This window comes from Ranitomeya variabilis, chromosome 6, assembly GCF_051348905.1.
Source record: "Ranitomeya variabilis isolate aRanVar5 chromosome 6, aRanVar5.hap1, whole genome shotgun sequence".
Classification (NCBI taxonomy): domain Eukaryota; kingdom Metazoa; phylum Chordata; class Amphibia; order Anura; family Dendrobatidae; genus Ranitomeya; species Ranitomeya variabilis.
This window is the reverse complement of record NC_135237.1, coordinates 220,068,636-220,093,704: the sequence shown is the minus strand read 5'-3', so window position 1 is coordinate 220,093,704 and position 25,069 is coordinate 220,068,636. Positions and strand designations below refer to the sequence as shown.

General features: G+C 42.8%; 1 protein-coding gene across 4 annotated transcripts in view; it reads left to right on the top strand.

Moving 5' to 3' along the window:
* Window positions 1–25,069, top strand: part of CCT5 (chaperonin containing TCP1 subunit 5) — a 342,485-nt gene that overhangs the window by 137,605 nt on the left and 179,811 nt on the right. For all 4 annotated transcript variants that reach the window (XM_077269457.1, XM_077269455.1, XM_077269456.1 and 1 more), the window contains 2 exons: window positions 1,949–2,147; window positions 8,003–8,195. In XM_077269457.1, coding sequence (XP_077125572.1) covers window positions 1,949–2,147; window positions 8,003–8,195 — 392 coding nt within the window. The remainder of the gene's footprint in view (window positions 1–1,948; window positions 2,148–8,002; window positions 8,196–25,069) is intronic.

Sequence of the window (25,069 nt, the reverse complement as noted above, 5' to 3'; positions counted from 1 at the left end):
CTGTTCTGGCACCTCAGGGGTTCTGACAATGTGACATGGCACCCTCCAAAAAGTACAGCAAACTCTGCACTGTAATATGGCGCTACTTCCCTTGTGAGCTTTGCACTGTGCCTGAAAAGTAGTTTTTGACCACTTTCACCATATGTATTGGTGAACTCAGGAGAAATTGCCCAGCTAACTTTGCAGTCCATTTTCACCTTTTGCCCTTGTGAAAATAAAAAATTTGTAGCTAAAAAGGATTTTTGTGGGAAAAATGTGTTATGAACTTCTCTGAAGCACCTGTGCGTTCAAGGTGCTAAATACACATCTAGATAAGTCCCATAAGGGGTCTAGTTTCCAAAATGGTGTGACTTTTGGTTAGTTTCCACTGTTTAGGTACATCAGGCGCTCTTCAAACATGACATGGTGTCCGCTAAGTATTCCATCAATTTTTGCATTCCAAAAGTGAAATGGTGCTCTTTCTGTTCCAAACACTGCTGTGCGCCCAAACAGTGGTTTTCCCCCACATATGGGGTATCGGCATGCTCAGGAGAAAAATGCACAACAAAATGTATGGTCCGTTTTCTTATTTTTCACTTGTGAAAGTAAAAAAAATTAGGTCTAAAGGAAAATTTTTGTGAAAGAAAAGTAAATGTTTATTTTTTCCTTCCACATTCCAATCATTTCTGTGAAGCACTTGAAGCGTTAATAACTCTTGAATATGGTTTTGAGCACCTTGAGGGGTGCAGTTTTTAAGAATGGTGTCACTTTAAATATTTTCTTTCATATAGACCCCTCAATGGTTTTCTAAAATTTATTGAAAAAATGAAAAATCCCTGGTTAACCCTTATAACTTCCTAACAAAAAAGAATTTTGGTTCCAAAATTGTGCTGATGTAAAGTAGACATGTGGGAAATGTTGAAATGTTATTTATTAATTACTTAACTGCCTTTACCTCTAGTGATTATTATTATTATTATTTTTTTTTTTTTTTTTTTTTTAAGGTTCACCATTACCAGTCATGGTTTAGCTATTTGACATCTAGGGTTGTATTATGACCCCTTAACTATGGCATACCCATCTTCTCTTATTTATTGCTTGTCCTGGGTGTGGTGGCTGTGTATTTGAGGGCGTGTCCGCCACAGTCAGTCATTGAACAGCCACTGTGCTGGGACTTGGATGGGTTTGCCTCCTCTTGTCTTCATCCCTCTGCACCCTTGACCGTATGTATATGCCACTCCGATCGATTTCATTAGGTATTTTGTATATTTGGTATGTACCTTTTTCAAGTTGCCTTTAATTAATGTCTTTTTTGCTCCTTGGCTTTTTAACATCTCAGGGCTTACTGGCCAGCTTCATCTCTGGGTTTTTTTGATCACTGCATTCCCCTTAGTTCTTACTTCTCCTTGTTTCATACTGCCATTTTATTGTGTCTGTTCCATTATGTGTCTTTTTGTATTCAATAAAATGTATACCTTTTTGTAGCTTGGACTCAGGTTCTCCTATCTTATTAACTATGTTGTGCAATATGACTCAATGATTTAAAGGCATAAAAATTAAAAGTTTGAAAATTGCAAATTTTTTGCCAAATTTCCGTTTTCTCCCACAAATAAATGCAAGTCATATCAAAGAAATAATACCACTATCATGAAGTACAATATGTCACAAGAAAACCGTCTCCGAATCAGTGGGAACCGTTGAAGCGTTCCAGAGTTATTACCTCATAAAGTGACACTGGTCAGAATTGTAAAAAGTGGCCTGGTCATTAAGGTGAAAACGGGCTTCGTCTCAAAGGGGTTAAGTGTGGTTGACCACAGTTTTGTGCACTTAATAAAAGGACAACGCTGTTTTAATACTTTTATCCATTTGGTATACATTGTCCTTGTATTTTGTGTGTGTATATACTTATAAATAGAAGTAAATGTGCATTGCTCTCTGCAATATTAATCATGTTTTTACATTTCTTCAGTTCTTGCTGGAGCATTATTGGAACAAGCTGAACAATTATTAGATCGTGGAATCCATCCTATCAGAATTGCAGATGGTTATGAACAAGCTGCCAGAATTGCAATTGACAACCTGGATAAAATCAGTGATAGTTTTCCAGTTGATCCTAAAAATCTGGAACCACTTGTCCAAACTGCTATGACCACGCTGGGATCAAAAGTGTAAGTATATGTAGTTGTAGGCTAGCTTTAACTACTTTAGGGAGACCTCACAGACAGCATTTATTTTTCTTTGCAAAACACAGCCTTTTCTTCTGGTGTATTCTGCTGCAAAATATGGATACATAACATGACCTTTGTTCAGTGTTTGGTCAGCCTGTTAGTAATTTGAATTTCTTCTTCCAATGAAAAATCACTTATAAAACATGGATGGTTAAAACTAATACTGACCTACAAAGCCATCCATAACCTGTCTCCTCCATATATCTCTGAAATAAACTCCGGATATCTTCCCTCACATAATCTCCGGTCCTCCCAAGACCTCCTTTTCTCTTCCACACTTACTCGCTCCTCATTCAACCGCCTCCAAGGCCTCCCGAATATCCCCCATCCTCTGGCATTCTTTGCCCCAGCACGTCCGACTATCAACCACATTCAGATCCTTCAGACAGAACCTGAAAACCCATCTCTTCAAGAAAGCCTACAGCCTGCACTGACCCCGCTGCCTCCTCACCAACACCAGAGCTCCTGCCACCCTCAACCTATTGTCTCCTTCCCCACCATCCTGTAGAATGTAAGCCGGCAAGGGCAGGGTCGTCGCCACTCTGTATCAGTCTGTCATTGTTAGTTTACTGTAACGATATCTGTAATTTGTATGTAACCCCTTTTCATGTACAGCACCATGGAATCAATGGTGCTAGATAAATTAATAATAATAATAATAATAATAAATTGCAATGTTAATCATGGGCTGCACTTTTCTATCGGTGTGCAGTTTCTGATTTTCACTGGCCCATAGACTAGTATGGATAATTATAATCCCATTCCTGGATAAAAAAAAGGGCACGTCTCCATGATTTACTGTTGTCTGAAGAATGACTTGTTAACTGCTCCATAGACTATAATGTTTACATGTTCTATCAGTGAAAACCACAGAACATGTATACGATTCAGATGTTCAAACAAGGCAATTATGGTCATACTAGATGGTGGCCTGATTCTAACGCATCGGGTATTCTAGAATATGTAGTTTATTTATGAAGTTTTCAGAATAATGCAATTTATACACAGGATTCGGCCGGCCGGGCGCGACCAATTAGCGAAGCGTGGTTCAAATTCCATGCCAGTTCCCGGCCGAACTGCACCTGTCGCTGATCGTTTATGGCCGGGCGTGACCAATCAGTGAAGCCAGGGCCTGCTCCAGATTTGAGGGCCCCGGGCGAAAGAGTCTCAGTGGGCCCCCCTCTTTAACACATACCACGATTCATGATGCACCGATACAGCAGAGAAATATAGCACAGCCAAGTAGCATATAGCACAGCCACGTAGTATATTGCCCAGCCACGTAGTGTATAACGCAGCCCACGTAGTGTATTGCCCAGCCATGTATATAGCACATCCCACACAGTATATAGCAATGTTGGCACCATATCCCTGTTAAAAAAAAAAAAAAACAACAAAAAAAAAACAAAACACAAAAGCATGAAAATAAAAAATAGTTATATACTCTCCTTCCGGCGGTCCCCGGATCCAGGCAAGGCGTTTAGCGATGCTCCTCGCGACGCTTCGGTCCCAAGAATGCATTGCAGTTTCGCGAGATGATGCAGCGGTCTCGCAAGACCTCTACGTCATCTCGCGAGACCACAATGCATGGCCCGGAGCGTCGCGAGGAGCGGGAAAGGCGCCGGAAGGTGAGTATATATTGATTTTTTTATTATTTTTAACATTAGATCTTTTTACTATTATTGATGCTGCATAGGCAGCCTGCCGGCCGCGACCATTCAGCGACGCGGGATTTCCGTTACAGACAGACAGACTGAAGTGACCCTTAGACGATTATATAGATAGATGAAATGCACTACAAACTGTCCCCTCTCTTTTCCCTCCCCTCACCCATTTACAAGAAAGTTATACAAGAAATGGAATGAAAACGGTCTGTCATGGGCTAAGGATATCAAATTACTGTTCATTGTAGTTAAAATAAGTGTTCCCTTCCCATTAAGCAACATGGTAGACTACAGCCTTGCAAAATCTTTAGAGTAGCACTCGTTTTAATTTGTATTTCGTAAGTCAATAGTACATTTGAAAAATATGCAGCTTTGTAATATCAAGACAGATTTGCTTCTATTTCTGCCAGAATGGTTCATGCATTATCTAAATTCTCAATTCTCAGCGAAAATCTGTATTCAGTAAAGACTTTCCCATTACTGAGAGAGGAGGTGGAGGCTACTACTGATAAGATTCTATGTGGAAGGGAGGAGCTAGAGACATGAGCCCCTCCCTCCTATCTCTCATGGTTCCTCTATCTCAATGAAGCAGCTGACAAATTAAGACTTTTGGTACTTGCTCTAAAAAAAAATTAATTGTAGTCTTCATTGGGAGACACAGCACCCACCCTTGGTTGCTAGGGCAAGCATGCAATTAGTTTTTTTTTTTTTTTAAAGTAAAAAAAGACAAAACAATAAAAAAAATCAAGATATATGTATAAATATTTGTATGAAATAAAATATAAACAATAAATGGAATCGCCGCATCCACCATGAACCGACCTATAAAACTGTCCCACTAGTTAACCTCTTTAGTGAACTCCATAAAAAACAAGGCATAAAACAATGCTTTATCATAATGCCGCCGAACAAAAAGTGAAATCTTATCCTGCAAAAAACAAGCCGCCAAACTGCTCCATCAGCAGAAAAATGAAGTTAGAGCTCTCAGAATAAAGCAATAAAGCGATGCAAAAATAATAATTTTTCCTATTAAATAGTTTTTATTGTGTAAAAGCACCAAAACACACATACACAACCCCCCTTCCCATAAAAAATGATTAAAAATATAAAAATCCCGAATAGCTGGATTTTGTCCACCCTGCCTCCCAAAACTCAGAATAGAAAGCGATCAAAAAGTCATGTGCCCGAAAATGCTACCAATAAAATTGACATTTCATCCGGCGAAAAACAAGCCATCACATGACCAAAATATGGAAAATTTATAGCTCTCAAAATGTGATACAAATCTATTTTACAATAAAAAACGTCTTTTAGTGTGTGTGTGTGGCAGCAGCCAAGCATAAAAACCCAATATAAATCAGCAGAATAAACTCTGCAACATTCATTGCTGCTTGTTTCTAGAAACTACCAATGGAGTCAAAATCGTCACTACACCTGTAGATAAATTCCCAAAGGGGTATAAGTTCCAAAATGAGGTCACTTGAGGGGGATTCTGCTCTTCTAGCAATTAGGGGCTGTGTATATTGAGTCCGCAAACTGTCCCCACTGAGCCACTCCGTATGGCTAAGTATTACTCTACAGCCACAAATGGGGTATTGCCACGTTCAGTAGAAATTATGGGATGAATTTTGGTGTCATTTTTATCCATTTATTGTGTGAAAATGTAAAATTTGTGGCGAAAACAAAATTTTGGTGGTAAAATTGTACTTATTTTGTCTTCACTGCCCAATGATATAAAATTCTGTGACACACCCTTGGTGTCAATATGATCACGGCACCCCTAGATGAATTCATTGGGGAAATTGCATAATTTTAAAAATTTTCTCAAAATTTCCGTTATTTTCCAGAGTTATTACCTCATTAAGAAAAATATTTAGAATGAAGAGTCCTCAGTGGTTAATATCTTTTAATGGCTAACTGAAAAGATGGTAAGAAATTGATAGTCTGCTGGGGAGAAGCTATACCGCCTGCAAGCATCATGCCTCCTCAGTGAGAAAGCACTAGGATAGGAGAAGAAAAAAATAATTAACCCCTTTACCCCCGAAGATGGTTTTGCACGTTAATGACAAGGCTATTTTTTACAATTCTGATCAGTGTCTCTTTATGAGGTACAGGAAAGATATATATCTTGGTACCTTGTTAGCCAGTAGATAGAAAAATATTTAGAATTGAGTCCTCAGTGGTTGATACCTTTTAATGGCTAACTGAAAAGATGGTAACAAATTGCAAGCTTTCGAGACTACACAGGTCTCTTCATCAGGCAAAGACTAAAAGAAATTCTGAAGAATCACATATTTATGCACAACATAGCACAAAAAAAAAAACATGGATGAGACAGGTGACATGAAGCAGAATTACCATGAGTGATAAACAGTTATGTCCATAAATATTGGACCAGTTCTTAGATAAGGAATGTTTTATTGTCCTCTGATTGGGGTCTGGTTCTGTTGTGATGACCCCTCATAGTCTGAGGGGCAAGTTCCTTAGTTCATGTAAAAAGACATAAATCCATGCTTCACATTATATTCCCATACTCTTCTGTCTCTCTTAGATTTGAAGCTACCTTATAATACAAGTAATTTCATGTCCATAATGTTATGATTTGGGAGACAAAAATGTATTGCCACAGGTAGAGCCATTCTTTTTTCTCTTATTGTGTGGCGTTGAAAATCCATTCTTGTTCTAAGCTTTTGCCCTGTCTCCCCCACATACAAACCCCCAGTTGGACATTTAGTACAAATTACAAAAATATAAAGTACAAAAATGTCCAACTGGGGGTCTGTATGTAGGGGAGACAGGGCAAAAGCGTAGAACAAGAATGAATTCTCACCTCCACACAATAAGAGAAAGAGGGGGGGTGTAAAGGGGTTAATTATTTTTTCTTCTCCTATCCTAGTGCTTTCTCACTAAAGGTACCTTCACACTAAGCGACTTTACAACGATATCGCTAGCGATCCGTGACGTTGCAGCGTCCTGGCTAGCGATATCGTTGTGTTTGACACGCAGCAGCGATCAGGATCCCACTGTGAGATCGCTGGTCGTTGCTGAAAGTTCAGAACTTTATTTCGTCGCTGGATCTCCCGCTGACATCGCTGAATCAGTGTGTGTGACACCGATCCAGAGATGTCTTCACTGGTAACCAGGGTAAACATTGGGTTACTAAGCGCAGGGCCGCGCTTAGTAACCCGATGTTTACCCTGGTTACCATTGTAAATGTAAAAAAAACCCCCACATACTCACATTCCGGTGCCCGGCGTCCGCTTCCCTGCACTCCTGCACCCTGTGTAAGTGCCGGTCGTAAAGCAGAGCGGTGACGTCACCACTCTGCTCTGTGGGAGATGCCGGAGATGTTCGGCGCTGACACAGGATGCAGGAGGAGTGTGTTTTTTTTTTTTTTTACATTTACAATGGTAACCAGGGTAAACATCGGGTTACTAAGCGCGGCCCTGCGCTTAGTAACCTGGTTACCAGGGGACTTCGGCATCGTTGGTCGCTGGAGAGCCTTCTGTGTGACAGCTCTCCAGCGACCACACAGCGACTAAACAGCGACGCTGCAGCGATCGGCATCGTTGTCTGTATCGCTGCAGCGTTTCTTAGTGTGAAGGTACCTTAAGGAAGCATGATGCTTGCAGGCAGTATAGCTTCTCCCCAGCAGACTATCAATTTTTAACAACATGTATTATTAGTGTCTGACTCATGTAATGCAGCAGACCAGCTATGTTTCCTGTATCCCCCAATGACTATTACAAGGAGGAGACTTCACGGTGAATACCAAAAATCTTGATTTTTCTCACATCAGGTGTTGATTCGGATCAAGACAGCTGAGCTTTGCTGTGTCCTCGTGTTGCTGCAGCTGATCTCTATAAGCTAGAAAGTGAATGAAGAGTAGCGTCCCATCCCCTTCTCCATGCTGTGCTGTCTGAGGGAGAAATCCCTGCAGCTCATCTCCTCCTCTCAGCGGATTGCAAATTACAATTCGAGCATATAATGGGAAACCTGATAAGAAAGCAGGAAAATAAACACAGGGGTCAGCAATAGTGTTATGTCTCATTTACAAACACAAGGCACCTTGTGAAAAATTATTTGAAAGCACAGCTGGCCTTCAAGTTTCTTTTTTTCTTTCAATTGTAGAATTAACCGTTGCCATAAACAAATGGCCGAGATTGCAGTATCTGCTATTCTTACTGTTGCTGATATGGAACGCAAAGATGTGGATTTCGAGTTAATTAAAGTTGAGGGTAAAGTTGGAGGAAAGCTTGAAGACACCCAACTGATAAAAGGCGTTATCATAGACAAAGATTTCAGTCACCCACAAATGCCAAAGGTAAGTTTGTTAGAAATTTTACAAATCAAAGAGAGCCTGAGATTCATGCTGCTCGTGATTCAGGGGGCATTATAAAATCGCGAAACCCACCTATTTTGGTCAACTTTTATAAAAGTTTTGGGAGATAATCCTGATTTCTTTCACTTTACACACTTTTCTTTTCCCTGACACCTTTAACCACTTAACCCCGGAGCTTTTTTCAGTTTTGCGTTTTTGTTTTTTGCTCCCCTTCTTTACAGAGCCAGAACTACTTTTTTTATTTTAACATCAATATGGCCATGTGAGGGCTTATTTTTTGCAGGAAGAGTTGTACTTTTGAACTTTTAAAACCATTGGTTTTACCATGTCACGTACTAGAGAACGAGAAAAAAATTCCAAGTTCGGTGAAATTGCAAAAAAAAGTGTGCAGTCCCACACTCGTTTTTTGTTTGGCTTTTTTGCTAGGTTCACTAAATGCTAAAACGGACCTGCCATTATGATTCTTCAGGCCATTACGAGTTCATAGACACCAAACATGTGTAGGTTCTTTATGTATGTGGTAAAAAAAAATCCAAACTTTGCTGAAAAAAAAAAAAATAACTTGCGCAGTTTTTCGAAACCTGTAGCGCCTTTATTTTTCAGGATCTGGGGTTGGGTGAGGGCTTCTTTTTTTTGTGCCGAGCTGAAATTTTTAATGATACCATTTTGGTTCAGATATGTACTTTTGATCGACCGTTATTGCATTTATTGCAATGTCGCTGCGACAAAAAAACCCCCGTTATTCTGGCGTGGTGTTTTTTTTTTTTTTCTCCTCTCACTACGCTGTTCAGCAAATTAGGTTAATCCTTTTTTTTTATATTGGTCGTGCGATTCCGAACTCTGCGATACCAAATTTGTGTATGTTTGATTTTACGTTTACTGTTTTATTTTGAATGGGGCGAAAGGGGGGTGATTTGAACTTAATATATATCTAATATATGAAGCTGAACGTATGTATGTATGTGTGTATGTATGTGTGTATGTATGTGTGTATGTATGTGTGTATGTATGTGTGTATGTATGTGTGTATGTATGTGTGTATGTATGTGTGTATGTATGTGTGTATGTATGTGTGTATGTATGTGTGTATGTATGTGTGTATGTATGTGTGTATGTATGTGTGTATGTATGTGTGTATGTATGTGTGTATGTATGTGTGTATGTATGTGTGTATGTATGTGTGTATGTATGTGTGTATGTATGTGTGTATGTATGTGTGTATGTATGTATGTGTGTATGTATGTATGTGTGTCCGGGATTGGCATCTGAACTGTCGCAGCTACAGCCACAAAATTTTGCACAGTCACACGTCTGGACCCCGAGAGCGTCATAGGCTATGTTGTGAGGTGAAATTTTAACCCCGTGCTTTCCAATTCACCAAACAATTTTGCCCCTATCTACATAATGGGGAAAAAATGAAAGGAAAAGTGTTGGAGGCAAATTAACAGCTGCCAGATGTGAACAAGGGGGACTTAAAGAATGACAGTGATGGCGCCAAAGAGTATATACTGTACAGTTGCTAAAGTGGGGCCCCAACATGGGATAATCACCACACCACCACGGGGATATGAACACACACACAAAATGCGCCACACACTACCACGTGCTCGAACACATATACCACCGTCAGCGCACATTTCACCACACATACACCAACCTCGCCACATAAAAGTCGAAACGCAAAACTCTCCACGCGCGCAAAACTCTCCACGCGCGCAAAACTCTCCACGCGCGCAAAACTCTCCACGCGCGCAAAACTCTCCACGCGCGCAAAACTCTCCACGCGCGCAAAACTCTCCACGCGCGCAAAACTCTCCACGCGCGCAAAACTCTCCACGCGCGCAAAACTCTCCACGCGCGCAAAACTCTCCACGCGCGCAAAACTCTCCACGCGCGCAAAACTCGCTACACGCGCAAAACTCGCCACACGGAAAACTTGCACACGTGGAAAAATTGCCACATGCACAAAAGTTGCAACACATGCAAAAGTTGCCTCACACAAAACTTGCACATACTCAAAAGGCACCACACATAAAACTCGCCACGCGCAAAACTTGCTGCACACAACTTGCTACACTAACCTGTCACATGCAACTCGACACACAAAAAGTTGCTACACGCATGTCGCCACACAAAACACATCTCACAAAAGTCGCTACATGCATGTCGCCACACAAAACATCTCACAAAAGTCGCTACATGCATGTCGCCACACAAAACACATCTCACAAAAGTCGCTACATGCATGTCGCCACACGCAACTCAACACACACAACTTGACACACGAAACTCGCCCTAAAACACACACAAGTCTGGTATTATCCTTCAAAAATAAAAATCTGATTAATAAGCAGACAAACTACAAGAGCAACAATTGTACCATATAGGAAATACGGCAGCTGTCAGTCACATGACCTGTCTATTAGGTGTATGTGTGAGCTAATATATACTGCCAGGGGGGAGGGCTTCCTGTTGGCTGGGGATTTATCAGGCTGCCAATAGCAACCAATCACAGCTCAGCTTCTATTTTGCTACAGTTAATTAATCTGAGCTCTGATTGGTTAATATATAGGCAACAAAGACATTCTCAGTATAACAAAGCTAATATATGTTAAGAAATGCTTCTATTAGCTTAGTTTTTGCCTTTTAATAATTACATTTCTATCTATTTGTTTTGTGGTTTTTGTGTGCAGAATACATTTTTGTTAACACATTCTATTTTGCTAACAGCAGTCATTAACCCGGGCGAAGCCGGGTAGTACAGCTAGTGTGTATATGTGTGTGTATATACACTGTATGTATATATGTGTGTATATATATATATATATATATATATATATATATATATATATATATATATATATATATATATATATATATATATATATATATATATATATATATTCAAACTTTTTTTTTTTTTTTTGGCATGCTTAAGTAAGGCTAGAAGCTGCCACAACTTGATCACCTCTGCTACATAGGAGCGATGCCCAGATCGCTCCAATTTAGTAGAATTACAGCATTGCTATGAGCGCCAAACACAGGGTGGCGCTCACAGCAATCTGGCATCAACAACCATAGAGGTCTTCAGGAGACGTGATTGTCATGCCGACACACTGCTCACCCCCAATCACGTGACGGGGGTCAGCAGTGTGCTTATTTCCGGCCCGATGGCCGCAAGCGCTTGTTAAATGCCCCTGACAGTTTGACAGCGGCATTTAACTAGTTAATAGGCGTGGGCAGATCACGATTCCACCCGCACCTAGTGCGGGCGCATGTCAGCTGTTAACCCCTTCATGTCCAAGCCTATTTTGACCTTAATGACCTGGCCATTTTTTGCAATTCTGACCAGTGTCCCTTTATGAGGTAATAACTCAGGAATCCTTCAACGGATCCTGGCGATTCTGAGATTGTTTTTTAGTGTCATATTGGGCTTCATGTTAGTGGTAAATTTAGGTCGATAATTTTCGCATTTATTTGTGAAAAAAATGGAAATTTGGCGAAAATTTTGCAATTTTCAAATTTTGCATATTTATTCTGTTAAACCAGAGAGCTACGTGACACAAAATATTTAATAAATAACATTTCCCACGTGTCTACTTTACATCACCACAATTTTGGAAACAAAATTTTTTTTGCTAGGCCGTTATAAGGGTTAAGATTTGACCAGCGATTTCTCATTTTTACAACAAAATTTACAAAACCATTTTTTTTTTTTTAGGGACTACTTCACATTTGAAGTCAGTTTGAGTGGTCTGTATGGCTGAAAATACCCAAAAGTTACACCATTCTAAAAACTGCACCCCTCAAGGTGCTCAAAACCACATTCAAGAAGTTTTTTAACCCTTCAGGTGTTTCTCAGCAGCAGAAGCAACATGGAAGAAAAAAATGAACATAGTGATCACTTTGAACCCCCAGGTGCTTCACAAATTGATCCGTAAAAATGAAAAAGTATGTTTTTTCACAAAAAATTTCTTTTAGCCTCAATTTGTTCATTTTCACATGGGCAACAGGATAAAATTAATCCTAAAATTTGTTGGACAACTTATCCTGAGTGCACCGATACCTCATATGTGGGGGTAAACTACTGTTTGGGCGCAAAGCAAAGCTCACATTTGAAGTCAGTTTGAGGGGTGTATATGGCTGAAAATACCCAAAAATGACACCATTCTAAAAACTGCACCCCTCAAGGTGCTCAAAACCACATTCAAGAAGTTTATTAACCCGTCAGGTGCTTCACAACAGCAGAAGCAACATGGAGGGAAAAAACGAACATTTAACTTCTTAGTCACAAAAATGATCTTTTAGCAACAATTTTTTTTATTTTTTTCCAAGGGTAAAAAGAGAAACTGGAACCCAAAAGTTATTGTACAATTTGTCCTGAGTATGCCGATACACCATATGTGGGGGGAACAACTGATTGGGCGCACGACAGGGCTCGGAAGGGAAGGAGCGCCATTTGACTTTTTGAATGAAAAATTGTCTCCAATCTTTAGTGGACACCATGTCGCGTTTGGAGAGCCCCTGTGTGCCTAAACATTGGAGCTCCCCCACATGTGAGCCCATTTTTGAAACTATACCCCCCACGGAACTTATCTAGATGTGTGGTGAGCACTTTGAACCCCCAAGTGCTTCACAGAAGTTTATAACATAGAGCTGTGAAAATAAAAAATATATTTTTTTCCTCAAAAATGATTTTTTAGTCCGCAATTTTTTTATTTTCCCAAGGGTAACAGGAGAAATTGGACCCCAAAAGTTGTTGTCCAGTTTGTCCGGAGTACGCTGATACCCCATATGTGGGGGTAAACGTCAGGTCAGGGCTCGCAAGGGAAGTAGTGACGTTTTGAAATGCAGACTTTGATAGAATGGTCTGTGGGCGTCATGTTGCGTTTGCAGAGCTCTTGATGTGCCTAAACAGTAGAAACCCCCCACAAGTGACCCCATTTTGGAAACTAGACCGCCTAAGAAGTTATCTACTGTAGATGTGTCTTGAGCACGTTGAACCCCCAAGTGCTTCACAGAAGTTTATAACGCAGAGCCGTGAAAATAAAAAAAAAAATTTTTTTCCCCACAATAAATTTTTTTAGCCCCCAATTTATTTTCCCAAGGGTAACAGGAGAAATTAGACCCCCAAATTTGTTGTGCAATTTTTACTGAGTACGCCGATACCCCATATGTTTGGGTAAACCACTGTTTGGGCACACTTCGGGGTTCGGAAGGGAGGGAGCACCATTTGACTTTTTGAACGCAAGATTGGCTGAAATCAAAGGTGGCGCCATGTTGCGTTTAGAGACCCCTGATGTGCCTAAACATTGGAAACCCCTAAATTCTAACTCCAACACTAACCCAAACACACCCCTACCCTAATCCCAACCATAACCCTAACCACAAGCCTAGCTAACGCTAATCTTCTCCCTAATTCCAACCCCAACCCTAATCCCAACCCTTACTCTAATTCCAACCCTAACCCTAAGGCTTATATGCCCACGTTGCAGATTTTTCAGCACCGTTTTTGAAAAATCCACAGGTAAAATGCTCTGAGTTTTACCTGTGGATTTACCACGGATTTCCTGCGTTTTTTGTGCAGATTTTACCTGCGGTTTTACACCTGCAGATTCCTATTGAGGAACAGGTGTAAAACACTGGAATCCGCACAAAGAATTGACATGCTGCGGAAAATACAACGCTGCGTTTCCGCGCGGTATTTTCTGCACCATGGGCACAGCAGATTTGGTTTTCCATAGGTTTACATGGTACTGTACACCGCATGGAAAACTGCTGCGAATCCGCAGCCAAATCCGCACCGTGTGCACATACCCTAATTCCAACCCTAATTCTAACCCTAACCCTAGTTCCGGGGGTTAGGGTTAGAATTAGATCGCCGCTGTCAGTCGTGGGGGTGGGGGTCAGATCGGGGTCTCCAGCCATGGCCGATTATTTTGCAGCATGGCTGGATTGTAATATTTGACCAAGTTTCATTGGTGAAATATTACAAATTGCTCTGATTGGCAGTTTCACTTTCAACAGCCAATCAGAGCGATCGTAGCCACGTGGGGGCAAAGCCACACCCCCCTGGGCTGAAGTACCACTTCCCCTGTCCCTGCAGATCGGGTAAAATTACCACACTTTCACCTGATCTGCAGGGACGCAATCCCTCCATGACGACACAGGTCGGATTGGCACCGACTTTCATGACGCCTACGTGGCGTCACAGGTCGGGAAGGGGTTAAAAACGGCTGACATGTCGCGGCTTTGAGGTGGGATCACCGCCGGAACCCGGGAATTTGAGATAGCGGTCAGTCAATCACTCTTCTAAAACTGTCCTCATTTTTTAGTTTTAGTGCCTAGCATGCCATGTTTTCTAATCATTTTTTAGTATGCTAACATCATAATTGGAGTAGTAGGACTACTATACAGTATACTTTTCTCATTTTTAATTGCTTATGGCTATTTTCTATGTGCAAGTATAACATTTTTTTGTATCTAAAGTTTCATAAATTTCTATAGCACGTAAGCTTATTTACAATTATGCATCTGTTAACCATTCCCTAGCACACTCTTGGTTTGGTTGTACAGTGCTGTCCTTCCATACTGTTTGTGGTTTTCTGTAAACAAGTTTTTTATTTTCTATATTTATATATTGTGGAATAGTTAATTTCGACTCCTTGTTTAGTGGCACATTGGTTAAAGAACCTCTTATACTCCCTAAACTTGTGTAAATGTTAATGGTAGTGGCTGTGTTTAAATAATCACTAATCACCCTTTTCTCCCATTAATCAGAACTGCTTTGGTCCTCTTCAGTCATATGATGGCAATTCACACTCTACAGATAACACTGTGCTCTGTGACCCAATGCAAGCCTGTGGATTTGCCGAATGAGGTGCCACAGATTTGAATTTTAAGGGTATGTTTCAACAGGGCTTATTGCTTCAGTTTTTGCTGCGGATTGGACGCTGCGTGCATCTGCAGCATCCAGATGTTACAGCATAGTGAGGGGATTTTATGAAATCCCATCTCCACTATGCGTACAAACACACAGGTGACAGACCTGCCTAAGGCTAGGTTCACATTGCGTTGGTGCAGTCCGTTGAACGCATGCTAGTGCCTTTTAAAGATCACGTTATGCGATCACGATAGCGCAGATGCTCCACCTACTCTATCGGTGACGGACCCGGGAACGCTGCAGCCCGCGTCCGAGGGCACATCGCTAACGCATGCCGAATATGACATGCGTTAGCAATGCGCTGCATTGTGGCAGTCAATGGGTGCACTTGTGTAACGGATGCAGTCAGCGCATTGCTATTGACTCAATGTGAACCCGGCCTAACCGGACATGCGGCGCGTCTTAATAGACCGCAACATGTCTGTTTATCTTGTGGAGACGCTCCGTCTCTGCAAGATAAATAACACGGTCTATGTATAGGATGCTGTGATTCCGCATGTGTTCAATGAACACATGCGTAATCACCGCGCGTGCAAAAGGGGGCAGGGCTTTGGGTGGAGCAGGTTATCCGCTGCATCCAAAGCGCCCCCAATACTCCCCGTGGACACATAGCATAAGAGGCTTCCTTCTCACACACAGAGCATAATGATCTAAAGTGTTTCCATTGCCGTCATGTTGGGCTACTCTCACACAAGCGTCGGGTAACGTCCGTCGCAATGCGTCATTATGGAGAAAAAACGCATCCTGCAAAGTTGCCCGCAGGATGCGTTTTTTCTTCATAGACTTGCATTAGTGACGCATTGCAACAGATTGCCACACGTCGCATCCGTCGTGCGACGGATGCGTCGTGTTTTGGCTGACCGTCAGCACAAAAAAAAAAGTTCTCTGTAAGGCTACTTTCACACTAGCGTCGTACTCGGCTCGTCGCAGAGCGTCGGGCCGACGTACCGACGCTAGCGTTGTATGCGCCGCACAACGGGGGCAGCGGATGCGGTTTTTCCACGCATCCGCTGCCCCATTGGGAGGTGGGGGCGGAGTTCCGGCCGCGCATGCGCGGTCGGAAATGGCGGTCCGTAGGCAGCAAAAAACGTTACATGAAACAATTTTTGCAGCCGACGGTCCGCCACAACACGGCGCAACCGTCGAACGACGGTTGCGACGTGTGTCAGTGCGTCGCTAATGCGTCGCTAATGTTAGTCAATGGGAAAAAAAAACGCATCCTGCAAGCACTTTTGCAGGATGCGTTTTTTTGCCAAAAGGACGTATTGGAAAAAAACGCTAGTGTGAAAGTAGCCTAACTTTTTTTGTGCGTCGCGTCTGCCATTTTCGACCGCGCATGCGCGGTACCAGTGCATCCTAGAAGGCTATGTGCACATGTTGTGTATGAGTCTTCGCCACGTTTTTTTTGCTGCGAAAACATACACAACACAACCCATGTTAAAAATAATTTCAAAAAATAAAAAATCATGATATTCTTACCTTCTGGCGTCCCCCGCAGCCTTGCCGATGCTCCGTTCCCAGTGATTCATAGCGAGACAATGACCTGTGATGACGTAGCTGTCTTGCGAGACCTCTACGTCATCAGGTCATTTCGCTATGCATTACTGGGAACGGAGCATCGGCAAGGCTGTGGGGGCTGCGCGGGACGCCAGAAGGTAAGAATATCACAATTTTTTATTTATTTTTGTAAAATTATTTTTAACATTATATCTTTTTACTATTGATGCTGCATAGGCAGCATCAATAGTAAAAAGAGAGCTAGAGAAAATTTCCCTGATGGGAAATTCTTCCGCGCATGCTCAGTTTGAAAAGACTGCATCCGTCGCTGGACTCCTGCTTTTCAGAATCAGCGATTTTCCGACGTACACAAAAAAGTTGCTGTGTGCGTTGTCTCTGCCCGACGAACAGCAATTTTACCACGAAACCAGCGCACGACTGATGAAACGTGTGGCAATCCGTCGCTAATACAAGTCTATGAGAAAAAACGGATCCAGCAGCACCATTTGCTGGATCTGTTTTTTTCACAAAACGACGCATTGTGACGGAAAAAGAAAGACGGAAGTGTGAAAGAGGCCTTAGATTGAATTCCCAAGGAAAGTGCTCAGGGTAGAGCGTAGGATAAACATGATCCCAAACGTTATGTAAAATGTTCCCAATAAAAGCTTATATTCAATCCACAAAAAAGCAACACCCCACTGTGATCCATCATCTGTTAACGGAAATTTAGGAGGTTTTCACATTACTGGTAGCTCAAAGGCTCTGAAAAAGCAAAATGGCTCCTCACCCCTCAAAAGAAATACAGCAAATTCCCAAATCCAAATGCCCCTTTCCCTTCTGAGTCCCAGTGAGTCTAAACCACATACAGCGCCCACATGTTTGGCATTTCTGTAGTTATGACAGCTTGCCTATTTTACGGCTGCATGTCTCCAGAAGCATGAGCTGGGCATAAGGTACTGGTCACTACAACATACTGGGTAATGCAATTTCACTCTGCAACACCCACGGAATTAAAATCATCAATACACCTGTAGATAAATTTCCCAAGGGGTATAATTTCCAAAATGAGGTCAATTGAAGGGGTAGGGTCAATTGAGGGGGGATTCTGCTTTTCTAGCACTTAAGGGCTCTGTGTATGGAGTCCGCAAACTATTCTAAAAATGTACCGTATATATTCGAGTATAAGCCGAGATTTTCAGCCCACTTTTTTGGGCTGAAAGTCCCCCTCTCGGCTTATACTCGAGTCATACCCAGAGGTCGGCGGGGGAGCGGGGGCTGTCTAAAAATACTCACCTAGTCCAGGTGCAGTCCCTGGCTTCCCCGGCGCCGGCAGCAGCTTCAGCTTCTTCCTGTATTGAGCGGTCACATGGTACCGCTCATTACAGTAAATGAATATGCGGCTCCACCTCCCATAGGGGTGACTATTGAAAGTGCTGGGGGCCTGACCGACGGAGAGGTGAGTATGTGATTTTTTTTTTTTTTTTTTATCGCAGCAAATGGGGCAAATATCTGTATGGGGCATCTATGGGGCCATAATGTTTGTGCAGCACTATATGGGGCAAATATCTTTATAGAGCATCTTATGGGGCCATAATCAGCATTTGTGCAGCATTATATTGGGCAAATATGTCTATGGAGCATCTTATGGGGCCTTTATTAACCTTTATGCAGGATTATATGGGGCATATTTTAATATGGAACATCTTATGGGGCAATCATAAACTGCATGGAGCATTATATGGGGCTCCTGATTCAATATGGATATTCAAAAACACTTAACCTACTGATGTCTCAATTAATTTTACTTTTATTGGTATCTATTTTTACTTTTGACATTTACCAGTAGCTGCTGCATTTCCCACCCTAGGCTTATACTCGAGTCATTAAGTTTTCCCAGTTTTTTGTGACAAAATTAGGGGGGTCGGCTTATACTTGGGTCGGCTTATACTCGAGTATATACGGTATGTGCTCCAGGAGGCAAATTGTGCTCTGTCCCTCCCAAGACTCTCCATATGGCTAAACAGTACCGTATAGCCACAAGTGGGGTATTTCTACATTCAGCAGAAATCTTGGTAGCATTTTTACCCATTTCCCAGTATGAAAATGTAAAACTTTAGGCTAACACACAATTTTGGTGGTAAAAATTTAAATATTTTTTCACTGTCCAATGGTATAAAATTCTGTGACACTTTTGGTGTCAATATGATCACTTCACCCGTAGATGAATTCATTGAGAGGTTTAGTTTCTAAAATTGGGTAAATTTTTTTTTTTTTTTTTATATATTTTTTTAAATTTTCACAGTTTAATGATAGAAACTTCTGTGAAGCACCTGGTGTTACGGTGCTCACCACACATCAAGAGCTTTCGGCAATCGTGCCCGAATTATGTACTCTGTAACCCGCGTCACGTGATCGCGGGTCACCTGTGTGTTGGCATGACAACCGGAGGTCTCCTGGAGACCCCTGGTTGTCAGTGCTGGCTTGCTGTGGGCACCATCCATTGGTCGGCACTCATAGCAAGTGAGTAAATCTGCTATATAAAGGCGATCTGATCATCGCCTCTATGTAGCAGAGCCGATCGGGTTGTGGCAACTTCTAGTCTCCCATGGAGACTACTGAAGCATGCCAAAAAAAGAAAAAAAAATATTTTTTAAAAATATAAAAGTTCACCCCCTTTTGCCCCATTCAAAAAATAAAACAATAAAAATAAAATCAAACACACACATATTTAATATCGCCGCTTTCAGAATTGCCCGATCTATCAATAAAAATAATTAGCCTGATCGCTAAACAGCGTAGCGAAAAAAAAGTCACGATAAAACAATCTCCGAAGCAATGGGATCCATTGAAGCGTTAGTTATGACCCCATAAAGTCAAAGTGGTCAGAATTGAAAAAATTGGCCTGTTCAGGAAGGTGAAAACAGGCTTTGGGGTTAAGGAGTTAGCAGACAACCTAAGATGGATATAAAATTAACATATACTCTGCTATAAGCAAGTAAAAACCAATAATGCATATAAATGACATGGGGTACTTCGTAAACAATTTTTCTCTAGTTACCTTTCATAAGAGCACACCGAAGGATGTTACCCTTTCCTAATAGGGACAGGAAATATCAGAGGATAAATAACCCCTTCCACATCCTCCCTCCTCAGTTTTCCTTCCTGTCCCTACTAAGGATGAAGAGGTCATCCACAGTGTGCGGTTCTGGCAAAAGTCACTGGGGGGGGGGGGGTGGTAGCATGAGCACAGGAACACACCAGAACGCTTCAGACGCACACCCTGGCAAACTGTGTCAGATCCCCAGAATCCTTGAACAAGAAGATCCAGATGGCGCCTAGCATAAAGAACTCGTTGATATGGTGGCTAAAAATAATGAACTTGAGCAGAGGGGTCCCTGGATGCAAGACCCAGCGATCACTATAAAAGTGGACGCCAGCAGAAAAGGATGGGGAGCCATGGTATCCCAACACGTATTTCAGGGATGCTGGTCAGACGAGATAAGTCAACGATCCTCAAACTTCAGGGAACTGAAGGCTGTAGAGAAGGTACTCAGGAACGCAGTAGCCCTAGTCCAGGATACCCATGTGAAAATATACTCAGACAACACAACAACAGTTGCCCGCTATCATCATCAAGGAGGTACAAGGCACAAGGTCCTGAAGGCAATATCAGCGAGAATATTCTTGTGGTCCGAAGAACACCTCTCCCTGTCCGTTCTGCACATAAAGGGTGCGGTAAACATACAGGCCGATTTTCTGAGCGGAATAGAAATTCATCCAGGGAAATGGCGTCTAGACTCGGATGTCTTTCAGATATTGACCAGAAGGTGGGGCTATCCAGCTGTAGATACTTGCAAGTGGACAGAACGCCAAAGTGGATCACTATTATTCACTAAATCTAAATGATCCCTGCTTATTTATAGATGCGTTAGCTCACCCATGGACATTCAGACTGGCCCATGCCTTCCTTCCATTACCAAGGAACCATTCTGGCCCAAAAGAAACTGGTTTGGTTCCCTTTCCAATAGGAGGATCGGTAGAGCTACCCCCGGTGAGAAGCCTCCCCCAGGGACCAATCTTCCATGTGGATCTCGAGAAGTTACATCTGAATGCCTGGCTTCTGAGTCCTCAATCCTGAAGGAGAGAGGATTATTAGAAAGGGTCATTAGGACGCTACAGAAAAGTCGAAAGGCAGTAACAAACTCTATATAACAGAGGATATGGAAGACCTTTATCTCAGGGAGTGCACCCAAACAACCTAACTCGCACCAGCCGAACTTAGCACGGATCCTGGATTTTCTGCAAGAAGGGCTAGAGAAGAGTCTCAGAACTAGCACCCTCAAAGTCCAGGTGGCGGCCCTAAGCTCATATTTTGACCAGACATTAGCCGACCGCCAGTAGATTAGAAGGTTATGACAGCAGCATCTCGCATACGTCCAATAGCTACGAGTTTAGTACCATCTTGGGACCTCAATGTGGTCTTGAAGGGGCTCACACTACTACCTTTCGAGCCCTTGTCATCCATATACGTAGACAGACTCTCCTGGAAAGCTGCCTTCCTGGAAGCAATAACTACAGTCAGGAGAGTGGGTGAATTATACAAGCTCTCCTGATCAATGAACCCTACATGAAGATCTTACAGGACCGACTTACTCTACAACTGGATCTGTCATTTCTTCCCAAAGTGGTCTGAGTTTCACAAGTCTCAGGAGATAATTCTTACCTCCTATCAAGATCCGTGAAATAAGGAATAATAGTTCCACACTTTGGACGTTCGGAGAACGGTACTCCATATCTTCAAGTGATGGGAAAAACTACGAAGGACCAAAACCTGTTTGTTCACCTTCAAGGACAGAATAAGGGGAAGAAGACTTCTTTATCCACGATCGCCAACTGAATCAAAAGGGCAATCTCGGAGGCATATCATATCCAAGGCTTTCCACCCCCAGAAAAACCTGCGGCTCACTCTACCAGACCCACATCTGTCTCCTGGGCTGAGAAAGCCCGTTCTTCCATTCAGCAGATATGCAGAGCTGCTTCCTGGTCCTCCGTCCATACATTCTCCAAGCAGTACAGGCTAGACCTGAAGTCGGAAGCGGACTTGGTCTTCAAGAGAAAAGTCCTCCGAGTGATAGTCCCTCCCTAAACATTACTCTTGGGTACTGCTCCAGTGTGCTGTCGTGGGGGGGGGGGGGGGGGTACTAGAGAAAATGGAATGACTTACTGGTAATTCGGTTTCTAGTAACCCACCACGACCGCACAGTTAAATCCCTCCCTTTTGCTTAATTTTTTTTGTTGTTCTCAGAGAATAAATATTCTCGAGTATAAGCCGACCCCCCCCTAATTTTGCAACAAAAAACTGGGAAAGCTTATTGACTCGACTATAAGCCTAGGGTGGAAAATGCAGCAGCTACCGGTAAATTTAAAAAAAAAAAAAAATACCAATAAGAGTAAAATTAATTGAGACAGCAGTAGGTTGTGTTTTTGAATATCCATATTGAATCAGGAGCCCCATTTAATGCTCCATACAGTTCATGATGGCCCCATAGATGCTCCATATAATTGTCCATGCAGTTCTTTATATCCCCATAGATGCCCCATATAATACTCCATGCAGTTCTTTATGGCCCCATAGATGCCCCATATAATACTCCATGCAGTTCTTTATGGCCCCATAGATGCCCCATATAATACTCCATGCAGTTCTTTATGGCCCCATAGATGCCCCATATAATACTCCATGCAGTTCTTTATGGCCCCATAGATGCCCCATATAATACTCCATGCAGTTCTTTATGGCCCCATAGATGCCCCATATAATACTCCATGCAGTCCTTTATGGCCCCATAGATGCCCCATATAATGCTCCATGCAGTTATGGCCCCATATAATGCTCCATGCAGTTATGGCCCCATATAATGCTCCATGCAGTTATGGCCCCATATAATGCCCCATATAATGCTCCATGCAGTTATGGCCCCATAGATGCCCCATATAATGCTCCATGCAGTTATGGCCCTTAGATGCCCCATATAATGCTCCATGCAGTTATGGCCCCATAGATGCCCCATATAATGCTCCATGCAGTTATGGCCCCATAGACGCTCCTTACAGCATTGTGCTATATGTAATGCTGCTGCTGCAATAATAAAAAAAATGACATGCTCACCTCTCGTCGCTACTCCTCAGCGTCCCGTCTCTCCGCACTGACTGTTCAGGCAGAGGGTGGCGCGCACACTGATACGTCATCGCGCCCTCTGACCTGCACAGTCACAGCAAGAGGACGCGGTAGACGGAGCGGTGCCCAGCGGATGGAACGCGGACAAGTGAATATGAAGTACTCACTTGCTCCTGACGCTGTCCCATAGTACCGCAGCTTCTTCCTGTAATGAGTGGTCAATGGTACCGCTCATTACAGTAATGAATATGCGGCTCCACCCCTATGGGAGTGGAGTCAATATTCATTACTTTAATGAGCGGTACCACGTGACCGCTGAATAGAGGAAGAGCTACAGCGCGGGAGACAATGGGACAGGCAGGGACAGCGTTAGGAGCGCCAGGAGCAGGTGAGTATGCAACAGTCCTCTCTCCCCCTCACCCGCCGACCATGACTCGAGTATAAGCCGAGAGGGGCACTTTCAGACCAAAAATTTGGGCTGAAAATCTCGGCTTATACTCGAGTATATACAGTAATTTGAAGCATTCCTTCTCCTGTAGTCCTTTATAATAACCCTGGGGGGGAGGATGTGGGAGGGGTTATTTAACCTCTTTGATAATTCCTGTCCCTATTAGGAAAGGGGTAACCTCCTCCGATGTGCTGCCCTGGTGGGTTGCTAGAAACCGAATTATCGGTAAGTAGAGATGAGCGAAATTTGCTCGGGTTCCCTCTTATTCGTCTTCCAGGATCACGTGGGCCAATCAGCTGATCGGTGCTGCAGCTGCATGTGTTGTGGCCATGTCAGTCACAACACATGCATGGAGAACCTGTTTGTTGATTTAAAAAAAAATAAAAATGTTTACGAAGTACCCCATGTTGTATGCTTTATTGCTTTTTTTTTTTTTTTTTTTTTTTTAACTTGTAGCAAGGTTATACATTTACAGACCAAGTAACATTCCATGTAAAGTCCTCTTGGGAAGTCCCAGCAGCCACACCGAGCCCGGGGAATTGTCTACTTCAATGATTTTTGAGCCATACTTTCTGCATTGTTAATCAGGTGACTTTTAATAGAGAATTTCTAGTAATCCTGATCATATCATCTGTCATGGGATTTTCTTGTGTAGTTACTGTAGAGAAAAAGGCGTCTAGCAGATAGGCCATTCTTTTGAATTTTTTATGTCTTTCTCTTCTGATTTTTGTTTTTTACTCAATTATTTTTTCCTCTATACTTATTTAATGCTTAGTCACTACCCTCTTGCTTTAATGCTCTAAATACTATTCTTTTTGTCTTTTAACCCCTTCCCGACCCATAACGCCACGTATGCGTCATGAAAGTCGGTGCCAATCCGACCTGTGACGCCTATGTGGCGTCATGGAATGATCGCATCCCTGCAGATTGGGTGAAAGGGTTAACTCCAATTTCACCCGATTTGCAGGGACAGGGGGAGTGGTACTTCAGCCCAGGGGTGTGGCTTCACCTCCCCGTGGCTACCATCGCTCTGATTGGCTTTGAAAGTGAAACAGACAATCAGAGCGATTTGTAATATTTCACCTATAAAAATGGTGAAATATTACAATCCAGCCATGGCCGATGCTGCAATAGCATCTGCCATGGCTGGAGACCCCGATCTGCCCCCCCACCGCCACCGATCGCCTCCCCAGTCGTCCTTTCTGCCCCGTCCTGTGCTCCGCTCCCCTCCGTCCTCCTGTCTGCTCCCCCGTCCTCCTGTCCGCTCCCCCCGTGCTTCGATCCACCCCCCCCCCCCCGTGCTCCGATCTCCCCCGTGCTCCGGTCTCCACCCCCTCATACTTACCAAGCCTCGCGGTGTCCGTCCATCTTCATGGGCGCCGCCATGTTCCAAAATGGCGGGCGCATACGCAGTGCGCCCGCCGAATCTGCCGGCCGGCAGATTCGTTCCAGGAACATTTTGATCACTGTGATAAAACCTATCACAGTGATCAAAATAAAAAAAATAGTAAATGAACCCCCCCCTTTATCACCCCCATAGGTAGGGACAATAATAAAAATAAAGAAAATTTGTATTTTTTTTTCTTCCCCCACTAGGGTTAGGGTTAGGATTAGGGCTAGGGTTAGAATTAGGGTTAGAACTAGAGTTAGGGTTAGATTAGACTATGTGCACACATGGTGCGGATTTGGCTGTGGATCCGCAGCGAATTGGCCGCTGCAGATTCGTAGCAGTTTTCCATCAGGTTTACAGTAAAATGTAAACCTACTGAAAACCAAATCCGCTGTGCCCA